This window comes from Balaenoptera physalus, assembly GCF_965194825.1.
Source record: "Balaenoptera physalus genome assembly, chromosome: 4".
Lineage (NCBI taxonomy): Eukaryota > Metazoa > Chordata > Mammalia > Artiodactyla > Balaenopteridae > Balaenoptera > Balaenoptera physalus.
Window position 1 is genome coordinate 141,964,452 of NC_138891.1, and position 21,112 is coordinate 141,985,563.

The 21,112-nt window shown below is 41.6% G+C and overlaps 1 protein-coding gene across 2 annotated transcripts in view; it reads right to left on the reverse strand.

The window, feature by feature from the left end:
• Nucleotides 1-21,112, reverse strand: part of DSCAM (DS cell adhesion molecule) — a gene marked incomplete at its 5' end in the record, with an annotated part of 741,397 nt that overhangs the window by 598,087 nt on the left and 122,198 nt on the right. The window contains 2 exons of one of the 2 annotated variants that reach the window (XM_082458757.1): nucleotides 9,151-9,297; nucleotides 20,040-20,357. In XM_082458757.1, coding sequence (XP_082314883.1) covers nucleotides 9,151-9,297; nucleotides 20,040-20,357 — 465 coding nt within the window. Of the gene's footprint in view, nucleotides 1-9,150; nucleotides 13,029-20,039; nucleotides 20,358-21,112 lie in introns of those variants that run through there. The other variant, XM_082458758.1, reaches the window with a different exon arrangement.

The window sequence follows — 21,112 nt, forward strand, 5'->3', positions numbered from 1 at the left end:
AGAAATACAGTAACCACTGAGGAGGTGATGGTGGCAACAGAGGAGAGAATTGACGGAACCAGGTCCTGGAAAAGTCAAGGGGGAATCATGACCACAGCGCTGGCTGGGAGTAGACTGGAAGGAAAGAGGACCATCTCTTCCTGTGAGAGAAAACATGACAAATACAATGTTTGAGGTAGGAGGGGTCATCCGAGAGAGGTGGTTTCACACTCAACGAAGTAAAAAGATATTATCTTTTGAACATTAGAGAGTAGACCCACAGTGGGCTGGGAATGAGGGTCTTAAGAACTCCGAGGAAAAGCTTGGGAAAGCCACTTTCAACAACACACAACAGATCAGCAGAAATATCCAAAGATCTGGAGAGACCGTGAAGGGCAGTTAAAATTAATTGTTGTGAATGGTCACGGTCCCCAGTCTCCAGCCAGCTCTAGGATGCTAGAAGTTCACGATCCTGCCCCATCTGCCCGGAGTTAAAGCCACGAAGGGCAGACAACTGTGGTGCCTCTGCTTGCTGGTTCTCTGGAGCTCCTGCCACAGACACACATAGTAAGGGACCTTCTTCCACTTGGGCTTGCCTAATGCCTAGGAAGCAGCACCAAGAGCCCCGCATAATTCATGTTCATCTCAGGTCTTGGCCTTGATTTCACACTGACCTCTTATTCTGAGTCAAAAACTATGTTTGGAAATCTTGAACCCTGCTTTCTTATACTATGGCACGTCGCCCAAGCAAATTTCAATTCATGACATCTGACTTCAGCTTGATGATAATGATAACATCAACAGCATTATTCATTGTCGTCACTGCCTGATAATATTTTGTGAATGAACCTGTTATTGTCTTCAACTTCCCTGAGATGAAGTCTCACAGAGGAGCAAGAGACCAGAAAATGAACTGCGGTCCAAATAACGCCTAACTGACTCGGCTTACCATCTATTTCTCATGTCTAGAAAGAACCAAACATTGCAGGTAGAGAGGAGAACAGGTAGGAGATGCCTAACAGCTGAACATAAAATAAAACTGTATTGACATTCAGGTGGAGCTAGGAAAGAATCGGGGTCAGTGTGTTTGGGGATATTAGAGAATTTGGGGTGAGATCTAGGTAAAGGCTGTGAATATATGGATATTACGTGATAAAGTCCTCCAAGTATAGATTGTCTTATTCACTTGATTTTTCCAACGTTTGGTGCTGGGGATATGCAAAAAGTGATGGTTGAATGAGGGAAAAAATGAGTGAAAATAATGAGGCACCATCAGGAATTCCTTGGCAGTCCAGTAGTTAAGACTCTGTGCTTTTACTACCAAGGGCACGGGTTCAATCCCTGGTCGGGGAACTAAGATCCCACAAGCCCCACCAGCGCGGCCAAAATAATAATAATAATAATAACAATGAGGCACCATCACTGAAGTTGCGTTGTTCAGACAAAAGTTAACACAGTTGGTCTGAGATTGCTACCCTTAGAAAGGCCTGTTGCGAGTTGACCCTTGGCTGGTGTCTGGGAACTGGAATTCTGGGAGGGCTCCTGCCCCCACAATGGATAAGAGTGGCTCGCTGTGATTAAACTGTATAAACAATACTGTTTACGTGGAAGACCTACTTTCCTTCTAGGATTCTGGAATTCGGGGACATGCCATGCACATGCCTACGTGACCAGCCCTCCAGTAAAAACTTTGGGCACCAAGTCTTTAATGAGCTCCCTGGTAGATGGCATTCTGTATCCATCTGTTGTCACTGCTCTCTGCTGGGGTCATAAGCACATCCTCTGTGGGGAAAGAACTCTTGGAAGCTTGCACCGGCTTTCCTCCAGACTTCTCCCCATGTACCTTTCCCCTTTGCTGAGTTTGCTCTGTACCCTTTCACACTGTGATAAACCCCAGCATCGCCTACAGTACGATGATATGCAGAATCCTGGGAGTCTTCCCAATGAATGACTGAACCTCTGACACATGCATAACATTAAAATTTTATGAGATTAAATCTAAGAAGAAAAAAAAATAACTTGGACAGTGGTTGGCTTGAGAAGTGGAATATTCAGTTTGTAATTTTAATATCCTGCTATTTTATTGTGATGGGAACCAATGAAACTAACGTTCATCCCAGGAGGAAGCTGCGGCAAAAGAAAGAGTCACTTCCCCTGCATTACCCAGCTAATCTGTGTCAGAGCTGCAATTAGAAGCCACATTCTCCTGGTAACACTCGGAGTAGGAAATCAAGGGGCATTTTAGGCTGACCTAACGACCAACACCTTCATAGCAGATAGAGTGTTTCTCACACACACACACACACACACACACGCACACACCCCAGCACTCCAGAGATGCTCCAGGCTAAATTTGCTACCATTCTCTCTCGTTTCCTTTTCTTGTTTAAATATTATGTTAACATGCCTATTGCTATGGGTCTCTCTCCCTCCCTCAGGAGTTCAAAAGTCAGAAACGTATTTTTTTTTGTTTGTTTCAGGCTATAATCTACAATGTACAGTTTCTAATTTTGAGAGTGGGGATTTGCCTTCTTTATGAAGGCTAGTAGTAGGCTCTCTGTTTGCTCTGGGTCTTCCGGGGTCTCATTAGCTGGTCATTTTTGAAAAGCCGGGCTCGAGCCCCTCATCAATACGACCTCTAATCTCACTGTCATGTGAGCTTTCTCCAGATCTGTAAACAACCCTGTTTCTAATTACTTCCAGGTGGCAGTAGAATAACATGTAAAAACTAATTTAGTGAGCAACGGACTTAAATGGCAAAATTATCATCAATTAATGGCTTTTAAAAAGAAAGAGAACAGGACTCTCCCTTCCAGTAAACTTCCACATGGAATATATTATTCCACTCCCCAAAATAAACACAGTGAAAATATTACATCTCTCCACCCTTTGAATTCCAGTCTGCTGTATACCTCCTGTGTGAAGAATAATTTCCTGTGTTTGAAATGAGGCTCCTATTTGCTGAAAATCAATATAGATAGATGATAGGTAGATGGACTGATGGATGGATAGATAAGTAGATAGATAGATAGATAGATAGATAGATAGATAGATAGATAGATAGATAGATAGATAGATGATAGATAGATAGATAGACAGATAGAAAGATATTTCTCTTACAGTTTTCATTTGGTCCTATAAATTTATTTTTAGTGAATGTTAAAGAAATGCTTCTTAATTCTGCAACTCTCCAGTACCTTAAAAATCAAAACTGAAGCTTTCAGGTGATTACAGGTCTGCTCCTTACATCATTTTGATGTTGATCTCATTCCTTTTGCTCATAAGCACCTTGAGGGCAGAATTGGGTCTCATCGCCATGGCAACCTGAGCAGCTATGTAGGAGATTGCCTTGAAAATGCCCAGTGACTAGAAGTAAAATTAAAATGCAAGCGCCTTGGAAAGAGGGATCATGGGCTCGCAGAGCTCTGCGTTACACGAACAGAACACAGCAGGCAAATACTGCACCGCCCACCGCAGCATCACACACCCTGCCCCCTACAGCTGTGCTCCTCTCTCCTTCCCAAAGAGCACAGATCACAAATCTGCTTTTAGTTTAAGTCTGCTGAAACGTGCTTAAGGAAAACCTTGCCTCATATACACAACGTAATTATTTTTCCCATCCTAAAATGCAAAGACTTTCTTAAAAGATCACTTCTTTTATGAAGTGATCTCCCCAGGCAACATCATGAGAAGGGGTGTGTGTTCTTGTAACGTTCGCCCATATGGCTCTCACAGCACTCACACCCCACACAGCACAGTAATCTCTCCCCTGAGCTCCCTAAAAGCAGAAGCCATCTCCATGGGGGCCTGGAGAGGGGGATGCTTCTTAAAGCACAGGCCCTGCCTTATCTATGATGACCAGACCCAAAGACAGCATCCAAAACCCACAACAAACGTTTCATGTGAAGTGCTAGGCTGAAGTCCTTTGATATTTAATGTGGGCAGAAAATTGTTCACTTTACTTGAAATACAGGAAGAAGATAATCATCCTTGGACTTAAACGCATTGATCCTAAGAGATAAAATTCTCCTTGAGTCATCACTAATAGAGGCGTTCAGATGGGAGATATTGAAACAGAAATTTGGGCCAGTGCAAGAGAGGGAGGTAGATCCTCTGGGAATGTTTGCCCTTCCCATTTTCCAAATCCGGTTACCCCTGGGCTGTGTCTTTGATGTTAATGTAGCGAAACCCCCAGTGAGACTGTCAGAACTTTATCCGAGGAAAACAGACACGGAACGCTGCGTTCTCTGATTGCTGGCCCCCTTAATCGGGAAGAAATTCACAACAGGCCATTCAGGGAAACCCGGCTATAAAGCTGTTGATATTGTTCTTTTCCAGGATGGTGTCCTACATATCCATCCCCAAATCAGCAGAACCTCCCACAGTGCATCCCTACTCAAACTACTACATTTTTAAAAATAATTTATTTATTTATTCATTTATTTTTGGCTGCGTTGGGTCTTGGTTCCTGCGCGCAGGTTTTCTCTAGTTGCGGCAAGCGGGAGCTACTCTTGGTTGCGGTGCGCGGGCTTCTCATTGCGGTGGCTTCTCCTGTTGGGGAGCACAGGCTCTAGGCGTGTGGGCTTCAGTAGTTGTGGCATGTGGGCTCAGTATTTGTGGCTCACGGGCTCTAGAGTACAGGCTCAGTAGTTGTGGCACACGGGCTTAGTTGCTCCGTGGCATGTGGGATCTTCCCGGACCAGGGCTCGAACCCGTGTCCCCTGCATTGGCAGGTGGATTCTTAACCACTGCGCCACCAGGGAAGCCCCTCAAACTACTACATTTTTATTGGGTTACATTAACATCTGATATTCAAAGGATCTCATTTTTGCTTAGAGGAAGAGAAGTGATAAGTGTGCTTTAAAAATGCATTCAGGCCTCATCATGCTTGTTTTTCCTGGCTTATTTCAGGAAGGCAGCAAGTCATCATATTAATAGAGGGGCCATCATATTAATAGAGGACTTTACATGCACGGTGTGTGCCCGTGCCTGAGATATTTGGTCTCCACACATTTACAAGCCTCCTGTCATCCACTGCTGGAGTCTGAGAGTGAAGGTCGACCACGGGGCGTCCTGGGGCCCAGGTAGACCGCAAAACAGAGGGCACAGCGGCATCAGATGCAATGAGCCTTTCCTTCCCGGGGGGAATTATGAGAGTCCTTCCCTTAGGCCTGTCTTAGCTCTGCTGCTAAGACAAAATACCACAGATGGTGGGGCGGGGGGCTTAAATAACAGACATTTACTTCTGATAGCTCTGGAGGCTGAAGTCAGAGAGCAGGGTGCTAGCATGGTTGGGGTGTGGCGAGAGCCTTCTTTCGGATTTCTGGGTTGCAGACAGCTGCCTTCTCTATCCTCACATGTTGGAGAGAGAGCTCCGTTCTCTTCTTACAAGGACACGAATCCCATCATGGGGGCCACACCCTCATGACCTCATCTAACCGTAATCACCTCCCAAAGGCCCCACCTCCAAATACCATCCCACTGGGGGTTAGGACGTCAGCATGAATTTTGAGGGGACGCAAACATTCAGGCTATACCAAGACCACTGAAGTATTCCTTCCGAAGACTGATCAAAATAAATGAACTCATTTACATTTCTTAACATCAGTGATCTAATGATCTCACATGACAAAGAGGCACAACTTGATTCCTGAGCCTACATCCAGGCCAACTCAAAGCCTCCCCGGGAAGAAATCAGGGCACGACCCAACATGCATTAAGCCAGTGATGCCACGGTCAGAATGGCCTGTGACACCACGCTGCTCCCATGGAAACCCAGACAGACCTTGGCTGGTGCGCTCACCCCTGTGAGAATGTAACACAGTCCCTTACTCTCTTAACCAAGATAACTGGCAAAATTAGTATGCTGTGCCATTAGAAGCCTTTGTGTTTCTTTTTATAGGAATACACACACCTTAAATTTCTTTTCCTTTGAAAAGGAAAGCCTAGACAACAGATACCCATTTACCTTAGCCGGCTGCCCAAGAGCCCTGGCCTCGAGCCCCAAGGCTCATCTGCTAAAAGCAGGCCTTTGCTGCTCTGGTCCCCCAGGCTCTGGCCCCATGGGGCTGAACGGTGGCACCGGAACGTCACCTCGGTGGACAGCCTCGCCTGCACAGGCCGCCGAACCACAGGCCGCCCTCTTGACTGCCCCTGGCTCTGAGCTTTCTCAGGGCAGCCCCACCAGCACCCCTCTGGTCCTCCCCCAACCTCACGGCACAAGGGTCCTCACACAGGCCTGTTTCATGGCTGATCTAGGTCCCTGCTTTTCTCCACCTAGAGAATCAGAAATTCAGGAGATGGTCTGTGCAGAGTAGATGTGCTTTGCTGGGACAAGCTTCCCGGCCAGGGTTACTGCAGGCCCAGGGGAGAGAGGCGGGCTGACAGCCACTGACAATCTAGCCAAGCGCAACAAGGAGTTTCAGGAGCCCTCAGTTCGTTTACAAAGTAGAGTTGAATTAACCTTTTACATATAGCATCCAGGATGTCTCTGCTGGACTCAGAGCCAACTCGGGAAACGCCTCTCAGTCCCTGGGACCTCTGTGCTGGGCACGGTCATCCCCTCCAGTCTAGACGCCCCAGTACTCCCCCTGCCACCGCTCAGCCTTTGGGACGTGTTGGAGGGAGGTCCCAGCCTCCTCCTCGGAGCCTCCTTGCCTCCTACGTGTGGCTACCTGTGCCCTGCCACACTCTGGGCCCTAAAGAGAAATGTAACCCTTCTCCATCTAAACCACCCCAAACTGGTTTTTATTAAGATTCCTACTCTTGTTAACCATTTCGTCATTTCCAGTGGCTTCATCACCTCCTTCCCCAGGCATTTTTGCAACCTCAGAGGATGGGGCTCAGGCACTGGGAACAGGGTCTGACAGTAAGTGACAGTAAGTCCCATTATAAGGTGTGATTCCAGACTTCCTACTTACAGATCATAACACTGCTTTGGGGCCCTGTCCTCAGGTTGAAATACCTGAGTATAAAAATATCTCTTTCTGTATGCGTCTCAACCTCTCTCTCTCTCTCTCTCTCTGCCATGTGCAACATCTGGGGGATAACTTGTGCTTGTTTAAATAGCTTACTTATAAACAACAAAACCTTACTACGGATGTATTCCTTCATGAGGTAAAAGCCTGTACAATATCGGTTTTCTGATACTTTTGTGAAAAAAGAAAAGCCCACAGTCCAGGCTGTGTTGTTTTAAAACTTTTGCCAAAGGATAAAGCTCCAACGCACGACTGAGGAGAGGACACGGGGTCAGCAGTTCTCATCGGCCAGATATCAACTGTATGCATGTCAGCACCCCCTCCACTGACCAGACACAAAACTCCTCTCATTTTAATTAGGTTCCTGTTGGAAGGAGAAAAAAGTCTATTCACATAGATTACAAAAAGGTGAAAACTGAATAAAAGCATACCATTAATTAAAGATGTCTGGGAAACATAAGAATAGATATAGATATATAGATTAGATAGATACAGATATAGATATAGATATATAACCTCATGGTAGATATTTCTATTTCTCATCCATTGTTTCCAGTTCTCTCCTTCCAGGCACATGCCCCATTGAAGTCAGACATGGCCATGTGACTTGCTTCGCCAATTAAATATGAACAGAAATGACATCTGTCACCTCCAAGTAGAAGCACTTAGAGGCAGTTTGTCATTCTCCCCTGCTCTCTTCCCCTTCTAGGGCAGACACGGAGGTTGCATATTTGATGGCCCCTGAGTGTGGGAGATTGCAAACATCGCCCCAATTTCTCCCCTTCCCTGAACCCACAAGCCCCTGCTGTGTACTTCTGAGTGCTCCTGACTCTGATTCTGGGCTCAGCCAGACTGACTGTCATCACATCTCTCCATCTGCTATCAAGAAACTAAAATGACCTCTAAAGAAAAGCAAGTAAGACCATTAAACAATCGAAATGAGCAAATAAAATTGTACAGGTGAGTCTCTATTCTGATTATTGCAATCACATTTCAGGTCTTAAGCTTAGTATTTTTTCAACATTCTAAGTTAACAAATTACTATGATTAATTAACATAACAGCAAGGAATTTATTGTTCAGTAAAGTGTGAGGGACTTCAAATTCACTGTGAAGATGATATTCAGGAAAGCCAAAAACATCTATCACATCCTAGTTCACTGTAATGTGCTATAAAGACCAACAATTTAATTTTTGATTTGGACTGTGTGATGGTTTAATGATTTTTTTAATGGTCCTCGTTGTAATAGTAACCTATCCTGTCTAGCAAATCCATAAGCCAAATAAAAATGCTCTTTCACCATGGGAGTTTAGTTCCAATTTCTTACCTCTGCCAGCTGACACAAAGTTGGTGGGATTCAAGAGTTACAATAAAATGTGTGTGTGTGTGCATGCACTCACTTGCACACATGTGCATAGGGACATGTAAAGAAAAGCAATCATTTATACCATTATACCACATTCAATGCTCATCATGACTGTTTTCCAAAAGTATCCAACAGGCATTACCCAAAGATGTGCAAAACAGAAAAAGTGAGCCTAGTGTCTGCATGGCCTTTCCAGATAAGTAGCAAGGAGCAAGAACTCAGCTTAAAAACCATGAGAAAAGAAGAGCCACAACTTCTTAGAAGCTAGACTTCAGTGGTACCATTCCTAGACACCAAAAATAAACCAGGAAATTATTTATTTACATATATATACAGACATAAATAGACATATATATATTTCAGTGCTGACTACATATTCTAAATAGAATCTTCAAGAAAGAGGCCACATAACTCTGAAGACATTTGAAAAGGCAAGAACAGCATGAAATAAGGGTTTCCATTTTCCAGATTATAGAGAATACCACGATATCAGCCCTGAGGTCGCTCACAGACACAATAATCCTACTTTCCTCTTCCCAGGAGCAGAAATAAAAAGAAAATTTCCTTTTAAAAGTAACATAATGATTATACGCATAGCGCAAGGAACTAATTTCTATCCATCGGTCAATTCACTGGAGAATATCTGAGTCGAGCCACATAAACCAACAGAAAACACTGACATCACATTTAATCACACAGCGGCGTCAACTTTAAGCATACTAATTCTTAATTATGATGCGCATATAGACGGAGGCCCAATTCGATACGCAGAACAAGCGGCGAGCAGGTGAGCCCGGCGCCCTGCGCCCGGGAAGCCCACTGTCCTACCTGAGACGAGTGAGACGGTGTCTTTCTCCCATGAGACAACAGTGATGTACGCCTCCACCGAGGAGGGGATAATGCACTTGAAGACCGCAACATTGCCTCTCATGGTTTTCTGGTCCTCCACACGGACTGTATAGGGCTCCCGTAAAACTGGAAGGCAAGAAGAGGACCCCGGTGTCACACACAGGCTCATTCCCAGAGGATCCCATCTGAATATACGCATTGTATCTTCCACGTATCAATTGCATCAAATCTATTTATTGGAAAAAAATTTTTAAGAAACTTACATTTCATGTCTTAAAGACGTTCATTCTGTTAACAATAAACTACACTAAGAACTAAAAAGCATGAGTATATCTAAAAGCAGTTAATCTACTCTCTAAACACATCTGGACGTGGGAAGTAGTTTCTTAAACAGAAGTTATGATGATGGGAAACTTCCCTCCATGTCCTCTGAGGACCAAGGAAAAAATTTCAGACTATCAAGAAAAAGAATTAAAAAATCAAGAAAGGCAACCTCTCCTGGGAATCCTCGAAACTATGTGACAATTAAAACGACTCTTCATAAGTAATTTTTATGACAGTGGCAAAGCAGTTTTGGAAAGAATCATTCTGCTTCCCATCACTTAGGGAAGCATGCTGATTAAGGGAGCCTGCCCAGACATTCCCAACACTAGGAGTAGCCCAGAAAGCGCCCAGAGGGGACTTCCACAAACTAGATGTCGAGGCTAGAGGCAAGGGGTGCAGGGATCCAGTGGCCACCCTGCAAGCCCAACTGCCTGGGTTCAAATCCAGGCCCTACCACTTTACAGTGAGCAAGTTCTCTTGCCACCCATATAATGGTGATTTTGATAAGAATATCTACCAAGTAAGTCAATTTTGATGATTCAATCAGTTATTGTGGCTAAAGCACCCAGAACCATGCCTGCCATGAACAGTTTGGATAAAGCTACCTGGATCCACCCTATGTCCTGGTGTGGGGAAGACCTCTGCTTCCAGGATAAGGAGACGTGGGTGTGTCTAACCCAGGTTATGCCTCCCTCCAGCTCTATAAATATGGGCAAAAGACTTATTTCTCTAGTTTTATTTCCTCAAATTTGAAATGAGGGGGTTGGGATAGGAAGATTCAAGGTCTGAATTCTGTAAGTCTATGATTTTTCTAAGATATCCAAAGAGACAACTTATCTTACCATCTAATTAGCTCTCTTAAAAGTTTTAGTCATTTATTGGACAAATATGTGTCAAGAAAACTGGCCATGAAATTAATTTCAAAAGAAATTAATATACCAACAGATATAAGAATGAGTTTGTAAAGGGAAATCTCCTAATAGGCAGACATAAATAATGCTCTAGAAGAAGCACTTTTAAGATTGGTGCTAGCTCTGTGATATGCTAAGTAGTTTAGTATCAGAGATGCCATTATTAAGAGTACTGATAAGAGGATGGCTCCCAGTACTGAGTTTTAAATATTACTATATAATATTTTCCCAACTTGGAGAATTTTTTCATTCCTATCCCAAACCAGAGAGACTTTCAGAAGTTTAAAAATCTTTTGACACCCTCATTCCTGCACTCTTTGTGCAATATGATGTGATGGTCCAGGTGGCAGTTCCACATCTGCAGGAGGTCCACTGGGCAATCATTCAGGGTACTCAAGGGCCTGACCCCAGAAACATCACTGTTTTACACAGAGGGGGAAACTGACTTTGTACAGAAAAACACCTCGATAAATAGCCCTTTTGAGGGAGTGGAGGTCTACAGTCATAAATTGGAAAGAGGCAACAAAGAGACAGATAAATTAATCAAACTCATCAATGAATGAGAATTTGGTCCTAGTGGGAGAGTAGAAGACAGAAAATAGGAAAAGGAGCAGAGAACAGAAGAGACTAGGGGACTGGACAGCATGGTGAAGGGCAACAGAAAGCGCTCACTATCACAGGGATGGGGTCACCTAAGCAGGTGTATGAGTCCAATTTAAGTTTGTGTTTGCTGATGTTTGTTTCTAAGCTATAAAGTCACTCCATCTCCCCAAACCTTCAGTAAACAAATGGCAACAAATGGCAAACAAATGGTGGGGGAATTTTTAATGGAAATCAAGGAAAGGAGCCAAGTTTTATGTCTCAGACAGGAAAGGGCGGGGACAAGAGAAAGTGCCTACAGAGAACGGGAGGTGGGCAAGAAGCTTACCCCCAGCAAGTTGCTTGCTAACGCCTGCGGCGCTGCTAGCCTGGGGCAGAGACAGGCTCCGCCACGCTCCACTGTGTACCCACTCCACCCATACCTCTGCCCAGGCCTCCACTGGATGCAGGGTGCCAGTGTTTGCTGGATGGGGCAAGGAGGAGGAGGCTGCGAAGGGCTCAGGGCACCAGGGATCACAGGGGCAGCAGTGGCCACTGGGTGGGGTTAGGGAGGTGGAGGCCCAATGGGGCTTGGGGCACCCAGAGCCTGAGGAAAGGGTGGCTGGGAACCCACCCCAGGGGGTGGCATGAGACAGGACCCTGCAAGAGCTGAGAAACCAAGCCCCCAGAGCATGTTCCATTCTCCCATCACACTTCACTCACAAAACACAAATGGAAAGATAGAAGCATTAGTATTTCAAGATGGCAACAGGAGAGCTTGAAGCCTGAGCGCAGGGCCCTCAGCCTTGTGTAACCACACTGGCCCCATCCCATGAAGTCAGCCTTGATCCCAATCTGCCTATGCAGCAATCAGAGGAAGTGGGAAGATGGGATGGAGAAAGTTTGGAGAACTGGGCATTGCCAAGGAAAGCAGGTCCTTTCCTGATAGGTTGGATTCAGATTGTTCCTAACCCCCTTGATCCTTATGTCTGAAGTGATAAAAAATAAACAAATGCCCCAGGGTTGGATGCCTTAGGAACACCAGAAGACTTTGGGCAGGTAGGAGGGCTTTATGCCCGATGTCCTTCCTATTGGGGAAATGGTTATCTGAGGCACGAGACCCTAAGACACAACATCACTTTTATAGAAACTGTGGGGGTTTTTTTTTTCTCTTTTATTTTGTAGCTGATTACTTAACTTGGGAGATGCTTTAAATATTCAGTTACATCCTGAACACACCCTCATGTCAAGGACTGCTCAGGGACTAAGGAAATCCTCACATTTTATGGAATAATTAACTGAAGAAAGAAAGAAAATTCACATGGCAGAACACCTGGAAGAAAACAGGCAAAGACTGAAGTGCATGGTCCTGAAAATGACTGAAGGTAACAGGAGTTCAGGGAAGGAGGGAAGCTGGGTGCCTGGAGCCGGCCCTGAAGGACCAGAAGGACTGAGGAGGCAGAGAGGAAACAGGGAGAAGAGCAAAGTGGAAGTGAGCACAGAATACTCCAGAGACTGAGACACTGGCCCAGTGCTGTTTAGCTAACCCAGCCTCCCGACCACAGCCGCTGCGAACAGCCAGCAACAGGCTCACAGAGGCCTCTATTTCCTTCGTCTGAGGATGGAAACAACATCTACTTCCCACAGTTGTGCAGTTAACATAGAGGATGTCTCTAGAGGACTTGGCACAATGTCTAGCACATAACCTGTTTATCGAGTCTCTCAGACTGCTGGCCAGAGAAGCCTACCTGAGCTACCTTGAGCCGAAGACACTACAAGCTGTGGAACCAGCAAGAGGGCCTTGGGAAGGGTACCGCAGCCTGTGTCCCTTTGATTCTGGCCTCATCCTTCTCCTTCCCCACAGATAGGCTTCCTCTGCTTTTCTGGGCCACAGGGAAGATGGAAGATGTCTGGCCCACAGTTCCCAAAATCTCTCTCTCAAGATTTCAGCTTCAATTTCAGAGGACACAGGAACTGACAGACTAGCTTGGTTAACTGCCCGCCATCAGTTCAACCACCCGTGACCAGGGACTCAAGACCATTCTGCATTATGTGGATGCAAGAGACAATTAAGGGGGTTAGTGTGGCCTGGGCAGAGAGGTATATAGATGCCCACCATATGTGCAGCTATTATTAGCTACTGTTATTATATGAACATCAAGACAACTCTAGTAGGTCAGACACATGCTATCACTGGCTTTTTCTTAAACCAACTTTATAAGATATAATTGACATTCAATAAACTGCACATATTTACTGATGTTTTAACACATGTACATACCCATGAAGTCACCACCATAACCAAGATAAAAATAGATCCATCATCCAAAAGTTTACTTATTCTCCTATGGAATCCCTCCTTGCCTCTTTATAGGCAACCATGGATGTGCTTTCCATCATGATAGATTAGTCTGCATGTTTTAAAGTTTATATAAATGGATCATATAAGACTTACCTGGCTTCTTCTATTCAGTATAACTATTTTGAGATGCCTCCCTGCTATTGTCTTATCAATAATCCATTCCTTTTCATCCCCTTGTGTGGATAAGTAGCAATTTATCCATTTATCTCATGATGGACTTCTTTCACCCACTTTTGGCCATTACAAATAAAGCTGCTATGAACATTCATGTAAAACTCTTTGTGTGGACATATGCTTTGGGTAAGTACCTAAGTATAGAATGGATGGAATATATGGTAGGTGTTTGTCTTTTCAAGAAACTAACTGTGCAAAGAGGCTGTACCATTTACATTCCCACCGGAAGTTTATGAGAGTCCCAGGTGCTACATATTCTCACTAACACTTGGTCGGTCATTGTTTTAAATTTTAAATATGCAGAGGAATCTATATCATTGCGGTTTTAATTTTCATTTCCTTCAAGATTAATGATGCTAAGCATCTTTCATGTGCTCAGTAGTCATTGTATATCTTTTTTGTTGCTCTACCTCTCCAAATTGTTAACCCAGTTTTTAAAATAGGGGTGTTTTCTTTCTTATGATTGCGTATTCAGATTTCATTACATTTCTAGATAAAAGCCCTTTAACAGATATATGACTTGGAAGTATTTTCTCCCAGGCAGTGGCTTGCCTTTCTATTCTCCTAACAGTATCTTTAAATGAGCAGAAGTTTTTAATCTTGATAAAATTCAATATAACAACTTGTTTTTTATGGATTTAACTTCTGGTGTCATATCTAAGAAATCTATAAATAACTCAAGGTTGCAAAAATTTTCTCCCATTTTTTTCTTTAAAAGTTTATTGATTTATATTTAGATCTATGATCCATTTTGAGTTTATTTTTGTATACAGTGCAAAGTGTGGACTGAAGCTTTTTTGTTTTTTTGCACATGGATATAAACTTTTTCCAGCATCACTTGTCAAAATAACTTTCTTTTTTCACTCCATTCCCTTTGCACCTTTGTCAAATTTCAGGTGTCCATGTATGTATGGATCAATTTCTGGATTCTATTACTTATGTTTATAATACTTATCTTTATAATAAGTCTTAAAGTCAAATAGCATTAACCCTCTTAAATTATTATTTTTATTTTTCAGAGTTCTTTTGGCTATTCTTGGTCCTTTGTATTTCAATATAAATTTTAGAATCAACTAATTAATTCCTATTTGTTAAAAAAAGGCTGCTGGGTTTTCACTGGGATTGTATTGAATCTATAGATCATTTGGGGGAGAACTGACATCTTAACATACCATATCCTCCAACTCATAAAAATCTATTTTTCTTCTTTATTTCTCTCAGAAATGTTTTGTAATTTTCAGTGGAAGTGTCTTCCACATTTTGGGTCAGACTTATCCCTAAGTATTTCTTGTTTTTTGATGCTATTATAAACAGTATTTAAATTTGTGTGTGTGTGTGTGTGTTGATCTTGTATACCACCATTTTGATAAACTCACTTATTAGTTCCAGTAGGTTTTTTTTTTTGTAGAGGCCATCAGATTTTTTTTAAATCGATGATTGGAATCTACAAATAAAAACAGATGAATTTTTTACCATCAGCATGTCTTTTACTTATTTTTCTTGCCATGTTGCATTGGCTGCAACCTCCAGTACAATGTTGAATAGAAGTGGTGAAAGCACACATCTTTGCAGTCTTCAAATTTGGGGGAAAGCACTTAATCATTCACCACTAAGTATGATGTTAGCTGTAGTAAGATTTTTTTATTTTTTTAATCAAATTTCTCTTCTACTCCTAGTTTTCTGAGAGTTTTTATTATAATAGGATGTTGTATTTTGTCAATGATTTTCTGCACCTATTGAAATGATCACATGGTTTTTGATATGTTAATATGGTGGACTGCCCTGATTAATTTTCAAAAGTGAAACCTACCTTGCATTCTGGAGATAAGCCCTTTTTATATGTTGTTGTATTATCCTTTTTATATGTTGTTGTATTATCCTTTTTATATGTTGTTGGATTCAGTTTGCTAAAATTTTGTTTAGAATTTTTACACGTATATTCATGAGAAATATTCGCCTTTTTTCTGTTTTAGTATCATGGTAATGCTGATTTCCTAAAATAACTTGGGAAGTAGTCTTTCCTCTTCAACTTTCTGGGAGAATTTGTGTAGAATTTTTATTATTTCTTCCTCAAATATTTGGTAGAATAAAGAGTGTATCCATTTGAGCCTGGAATTTCATTGTAGGAAATTTTTCTATTACAAATTCAAATTCTTTAATAGATATGGAGCTATTCAGCTATTTCTTCTTGAATGAGTTTTGGCATTTTATTTCTTTCAAAGACTTTCTCATTTTATCTAAGTTATTTGATTTATTGACATCCCCATGTTCTTAATATTCTATTATAATTTAAATATCTGTATAATTTTGACTACTATAGAATATTGATGATTATACATATATACTGATTATATCTGTAGAACAGTACTGTAACCTCTTTCATTCTTGACATTGATAATCTGTTTTCTCTCTTATTTTACTCTTCAGTCTGGCCAGCTTACCAATTTTATTGATGTTTTTCAAAGGAACAGCTTTTGGCTTCATAGATTTCCACTCTAATCTTTATTATTTCCTTTCTGCTTATATTGGTTTTAATTTGCTCTTTTTTCTGGAGTTAAGACCACTTGAGATCTCTATTTGAGACCATTTTTCATTCCCAATGTAAGTTTTTAGAACTATAAATTTCTCCCCCTAAGCATTGCTTTAGTGGCATTCCCAGAATTATTAGATGTTGTACTTTCATTTTTATTCAGCTCAAAATACTTTCTCATTTACCTTCTGTTTTTTCTTTGACACAAATTATTTAGAAGTGTGTTATTTGGTATCCAAATATTTGGGGATTTCCCAGAGATCTTATTGTTAGTGATTCTAATTTAATTCTATTGTAGTCAAAGAACATACTTTATATGACTTATTTTAAATTCGTCCGACACTTGTTTCATTCATAATATGATTTATTTTAGTAAATATCTGTGTTTTCTTGAAGAGAATATGTATTGTGCTATCACTAGATGGAATGTTCTGTATTTGACTGTCAATTGGGTCAAGTTGATTAACAATGCCATTCAAGTATTCTTTATTCTTGCTCATTTTCTATCCATTTCTGGCAGTTATTAAGAGAGGGGTACTGAAATCTCTAACTATACATTTTGATTTATCTGTTTCTTCTTGCAGTTCTATCAGCTTTTACTTCATGTATTTTAAAGTTCTCTTATAGGTGCATAAAATTTATAATAGTCATACCCTCTTAATTAATTGAACTTTTTTTACATAATGACCTTCTTTAGCCCTTGTAATATTCTTTGCTCTGAAATATACTTTGTTTAATATTGACATAGTTACTCCAGCTTTCTTCTGATATTTTCTTTTAATTAGATTGATTAGATTGATGATTTGATTTTTGTCTGTGTGCTGTTGTTGTTTCAGATAAAAGGGTAAATTTTGTCTCTGCTACTCGATCTTGGCCATAAGCAGAACCCCCAGTCAAATGTTATTAAGCACAGTTCACTAAGGAGGAAACAATCACTAGAAATGTTTTGACTTGACCAAGGTCATATAGCTGATTACCGTTTGCTAAGTAGAAATACAGCATGGGCAGGGCAGTACTGCTTCAAGGGATCCGTGTGCATTTCACTCCTTAGAACAAAAAGGGCAAGAAAGTATTTTATGTGAAGGAGAACTAGGATTGCTGATTAAGGAGACATGATGGATGAACCCTCCCTGTTTTGTTGACAGTCAGACCTAAGTCAAAGTCACTGAAAACTGTTAAGAATAAGAATTCCCTGTACTTACAAAGGAGAGATGATGAAGCCATTTACCTAATGGATTATTCCAGGAAAATTCCAATGCCAATCTAGAGGCACACAGACATTTCAGATGACCCGATACACAGGAGGATACCCCTGGGTCAGGGCTCATTCTACTCAAACCTGCATCACAGCCATCATTGGGTAACATACACATCCCTCACCTGCCCTTCCGAACAGCCATCCAGTTTTGTACTAGCATCTACATAAAAATGATGAAACAAGATTTTCCAGCATCCAATAAATAATCTAAAAGACTACTACAACTATAATGTGTTCATATTAAGAAGTAAAATTAAATGAGAAAGGTAATTTCATTGGGGCAACATGACTATCCATCTTGTAAGTTCAAACTGACACAACAATCATGTGTACGATGGGCCTTAGATGTCAAGAATACCAGCACAAGACAGAAATCACATAACTCAGTGGAAGGGGGGGTAGCATAGATGCCAGACAAGGTGATGGAACTTCCATCCCTTTAAAACCTACGTGGTCATGCAAAGACAATCAATTCTATGACAAATTTAGAAAATAGCAGTTAAAACAGAAGTAAGCATTTAATTCTTTTATCTCACAGGAAACCCAAGACAGAAACAGCAGATTAATACAGACAAGTATAGCTGTTTGAAGTTCCAGGTTTTACTATAAGTGGTACTTTGTAGTTTATAAAGATGTTTTTATGACACACCATTAAACTTGTTAGCCTGCCAGGCAAAAGGCATTTGCGATGTCTCCCTGTTTGTCAGGTTTAGAAGTTCCTATACAAACTTCATTTGCTTCATTTTAACTATTCGGGGTATCAACTTTTCATATCTCTTGATTAAAGCCAACCTTTTTCTTCCTTTCTTAAATGCATTTTTGTGCATGTCTTGAAATTCATGAGCATGTCATGGAGATCAAAATATAGCTGGGAAATGACTAGCTAGCAGAATGAGTCACAGTCTAATGTTTGATTGCTTACATCAAAGAGATCACATGCAGGAATTCAGAAACATTTCATATTTTGCTCGTGTTGTGATGTCTTCAAACGGCACCTCCACACTTGCTGCAGAAATTATTACAAAGTTCCCCCAGCTACCTGGTGTATACGTCAATAATCAAAGTCACATTCTCTTTTCCTAGTCACTCCATATGTCAGTTTACCATAGGATTTGAAAGCCTAGGCTTAAAAAAATAATAAAAACACTGTTTTCTAACTGGTGTCTAACTGTGTGTATGTTTTTTTGGGTTTTATTAAATCTACAGAATGACACAGTATGTCCTGTATGTACAACTTTTGACGTCTGTGAACCTCAGGCTGTATTCCTGGTTTGGCTTGTAGCAATGGCAGTTAAAATACACTATGATGTTAAAAGGCACATAACCAATTCAGGGTTCATTTACTGACAACATCCCAGCAACATGTGACACAGTCAAAAATGTTAAAAGAGCCTTTTCTTTCTCACAAGGAATAGAAGAGTATTGGACTGATGCTATTTTACTGACGATGAACATTGATGCTACGGTTTATTCCAGTTAAATTCCTTGTCCTCTGTTCTCCCTTTGTCTTCCTCACTCCCCGCGCTGCCTGCCTCTGGGACAGAGTCGGGTGGGGAGGAGTGAGGAGGGAGACAGGAAACAAACACAATGAGCTGGAGACACTGAAAGTTTCAGTCACTGTATCAACTGGTCAAAAGACAGTAAGTCTGGGATATAGTTTAGACCTTACTAACTTGATCTCACTAATTTCAAGTTTTAGTTCCAGCAACGTAAGGCACTCCAAAATCCAGTCAAAAGATGCTCTGACATCTCAAAGCAGCCATCAGAATCACACTGAATGGATGATAGGGTTTTCATTGATTCTCAGCTGATGGTTGTTTCTCTCTCCCCAATTTTTTACAATATACTCAGCAAATGTCATAGTGCCTGGGACAGAGGCCAACTCTCCATTATAAACTTTGACCCGACTTTATTGGTCCACTGCCTGACTCCCTCATAAGGACTATGTCCACGAGGCCATATACCAGGCCTTTCTACCCATCTACTCCCTGCACCCAGCACAGTGCCTGAATCAAAATAGGAGCTCGAGGAACGTTTGTTGAGTGACAACATTAAAACCGACCCAAGAATTGTATTGCAAACTTAATGTTAGTGCCACAGAAGGATTTTCCCCATTTCCACAGTGTTTAGTGATTTACTGGATAGTGATTTACGGATACAGAGGGCAGATGATAAGTTACAGGCGTCTGCACAATTTATATAATGTGATTTTCTAAACTAGTTCCCTGACCTGTTGTCGTACTACTTGTTTCTAGTTTAATTACCACAAATAAAGTGTCTGCAAACGTTGTCATGCATTTATTGACTGCTTCCATTGCACTCATTTACAGTTGTAGAGTGTCCTTTACATGAAGCAAAGAAACTCAGTTTCTGGAATCCAAACTGGAAATAGAGTTGCAAAGGTTTACAAATGCATTGAATGCTTTTTTGACATGTCTTGTTCAAATAGCAAAAATGCTGAATAAAAAGAGGAATCCCTCAGTCAGCAAAAAGCTAGAGGTGATATTTGCAGGCATCTACATGTTTGTTTCCCGGAGGAAGAGAACCACTAATTTCGAGTTTTCGTTACAAAAATGCAAGGCACTCTGACATCTCAAAGCAGCCATTAGAAGAGTGAACTAAGGACAGGATTTTCAGTGGTTCTCAGCTGATGGCATTTTAACATTTGTCATGGCCCACCTGGACCCCCAGCAGGCATAGCATGAATCAAGGTTGAGGAGCCGTACTCACCAGCCTTGATGTGGACATCCTGACTGCGAATTTTCCCTGAAGGATTTTCAGCTGTGCAATAGTAAGTATTATCATGGATTAAGGTACTAAAGCTTGAAGGAGGGAAGGGGAAAATTTGGAGAGTGCCGTTGGGGTGGACGTGGCGGATCCCGGGGACATCGTAGATCTCCTCGCCCGTTGCTAGGTACCATCTGAGAGACACAGGAGGGATGCCTGCAGCAGGGCAGGGCACCAGGGTCCCCGTGGTGCTCGCAAACACTACCTCTTGCAGAGATGCATTGACAAAGTAGAGGCTGGAGTGAAGGTCCTCACTGAAAACTACAAGAAGACAACACAAGAATATGTCAGTAAAGTGCACCTTCTGAACTTGTCCTTCGATCAACTGGCATCAAGAGGTTATTTTGAGAAACAGACACGAGGCTCAACTAAAACCAAATCATTCGAAATTGCTCAACCTACTGCGGACAGAGAGGCACCATCTTCATAGTTTGTACACGAGTTAAATTATCCTGGGTCTTAAACTTTAAATAGATTACTCTTCAGCTCTCTATGTCCCGTGCCCTGTTCTGTCTCCATGGTACTGACCGCTATTGGAATTTATACTGGGTTTTGTATTCATTTATTGTCTGTCTCCCCTTCTAGAATGTAAGGCCCATGAGAACAATGTTGTCATTTGCTCACACTATTACCTCGGGCACAGAGCAGAACATCCCGTGGCGGCTGAAGAAGAAGAAGCTACACGACTGAATAACTAGATCCGGTTGCTAGGATCAAATTGCTCTGGTTGAAAGGTACATTGAGAGCTAACTTTGAATGAAATAAGTCACAAATTTTAAAAATTAAAATTGAAGATCATAGGTAAAGCATTTTAAAAAGGACAATTGGTTTTCTGAAAATCAAATCCAATCAACAATGCATTTTTTTATTGAAAATATGTTGCAATGATAAAGAGAACTTTAACAAAGTATCATTCAATTCCACCAGCCTATGGCAGATTCTGTCTTGATTTTTCTCTTCTGGCCCATCCGCCTACATGCCTATATAATTATACTATGTCATAATGTGCACACATG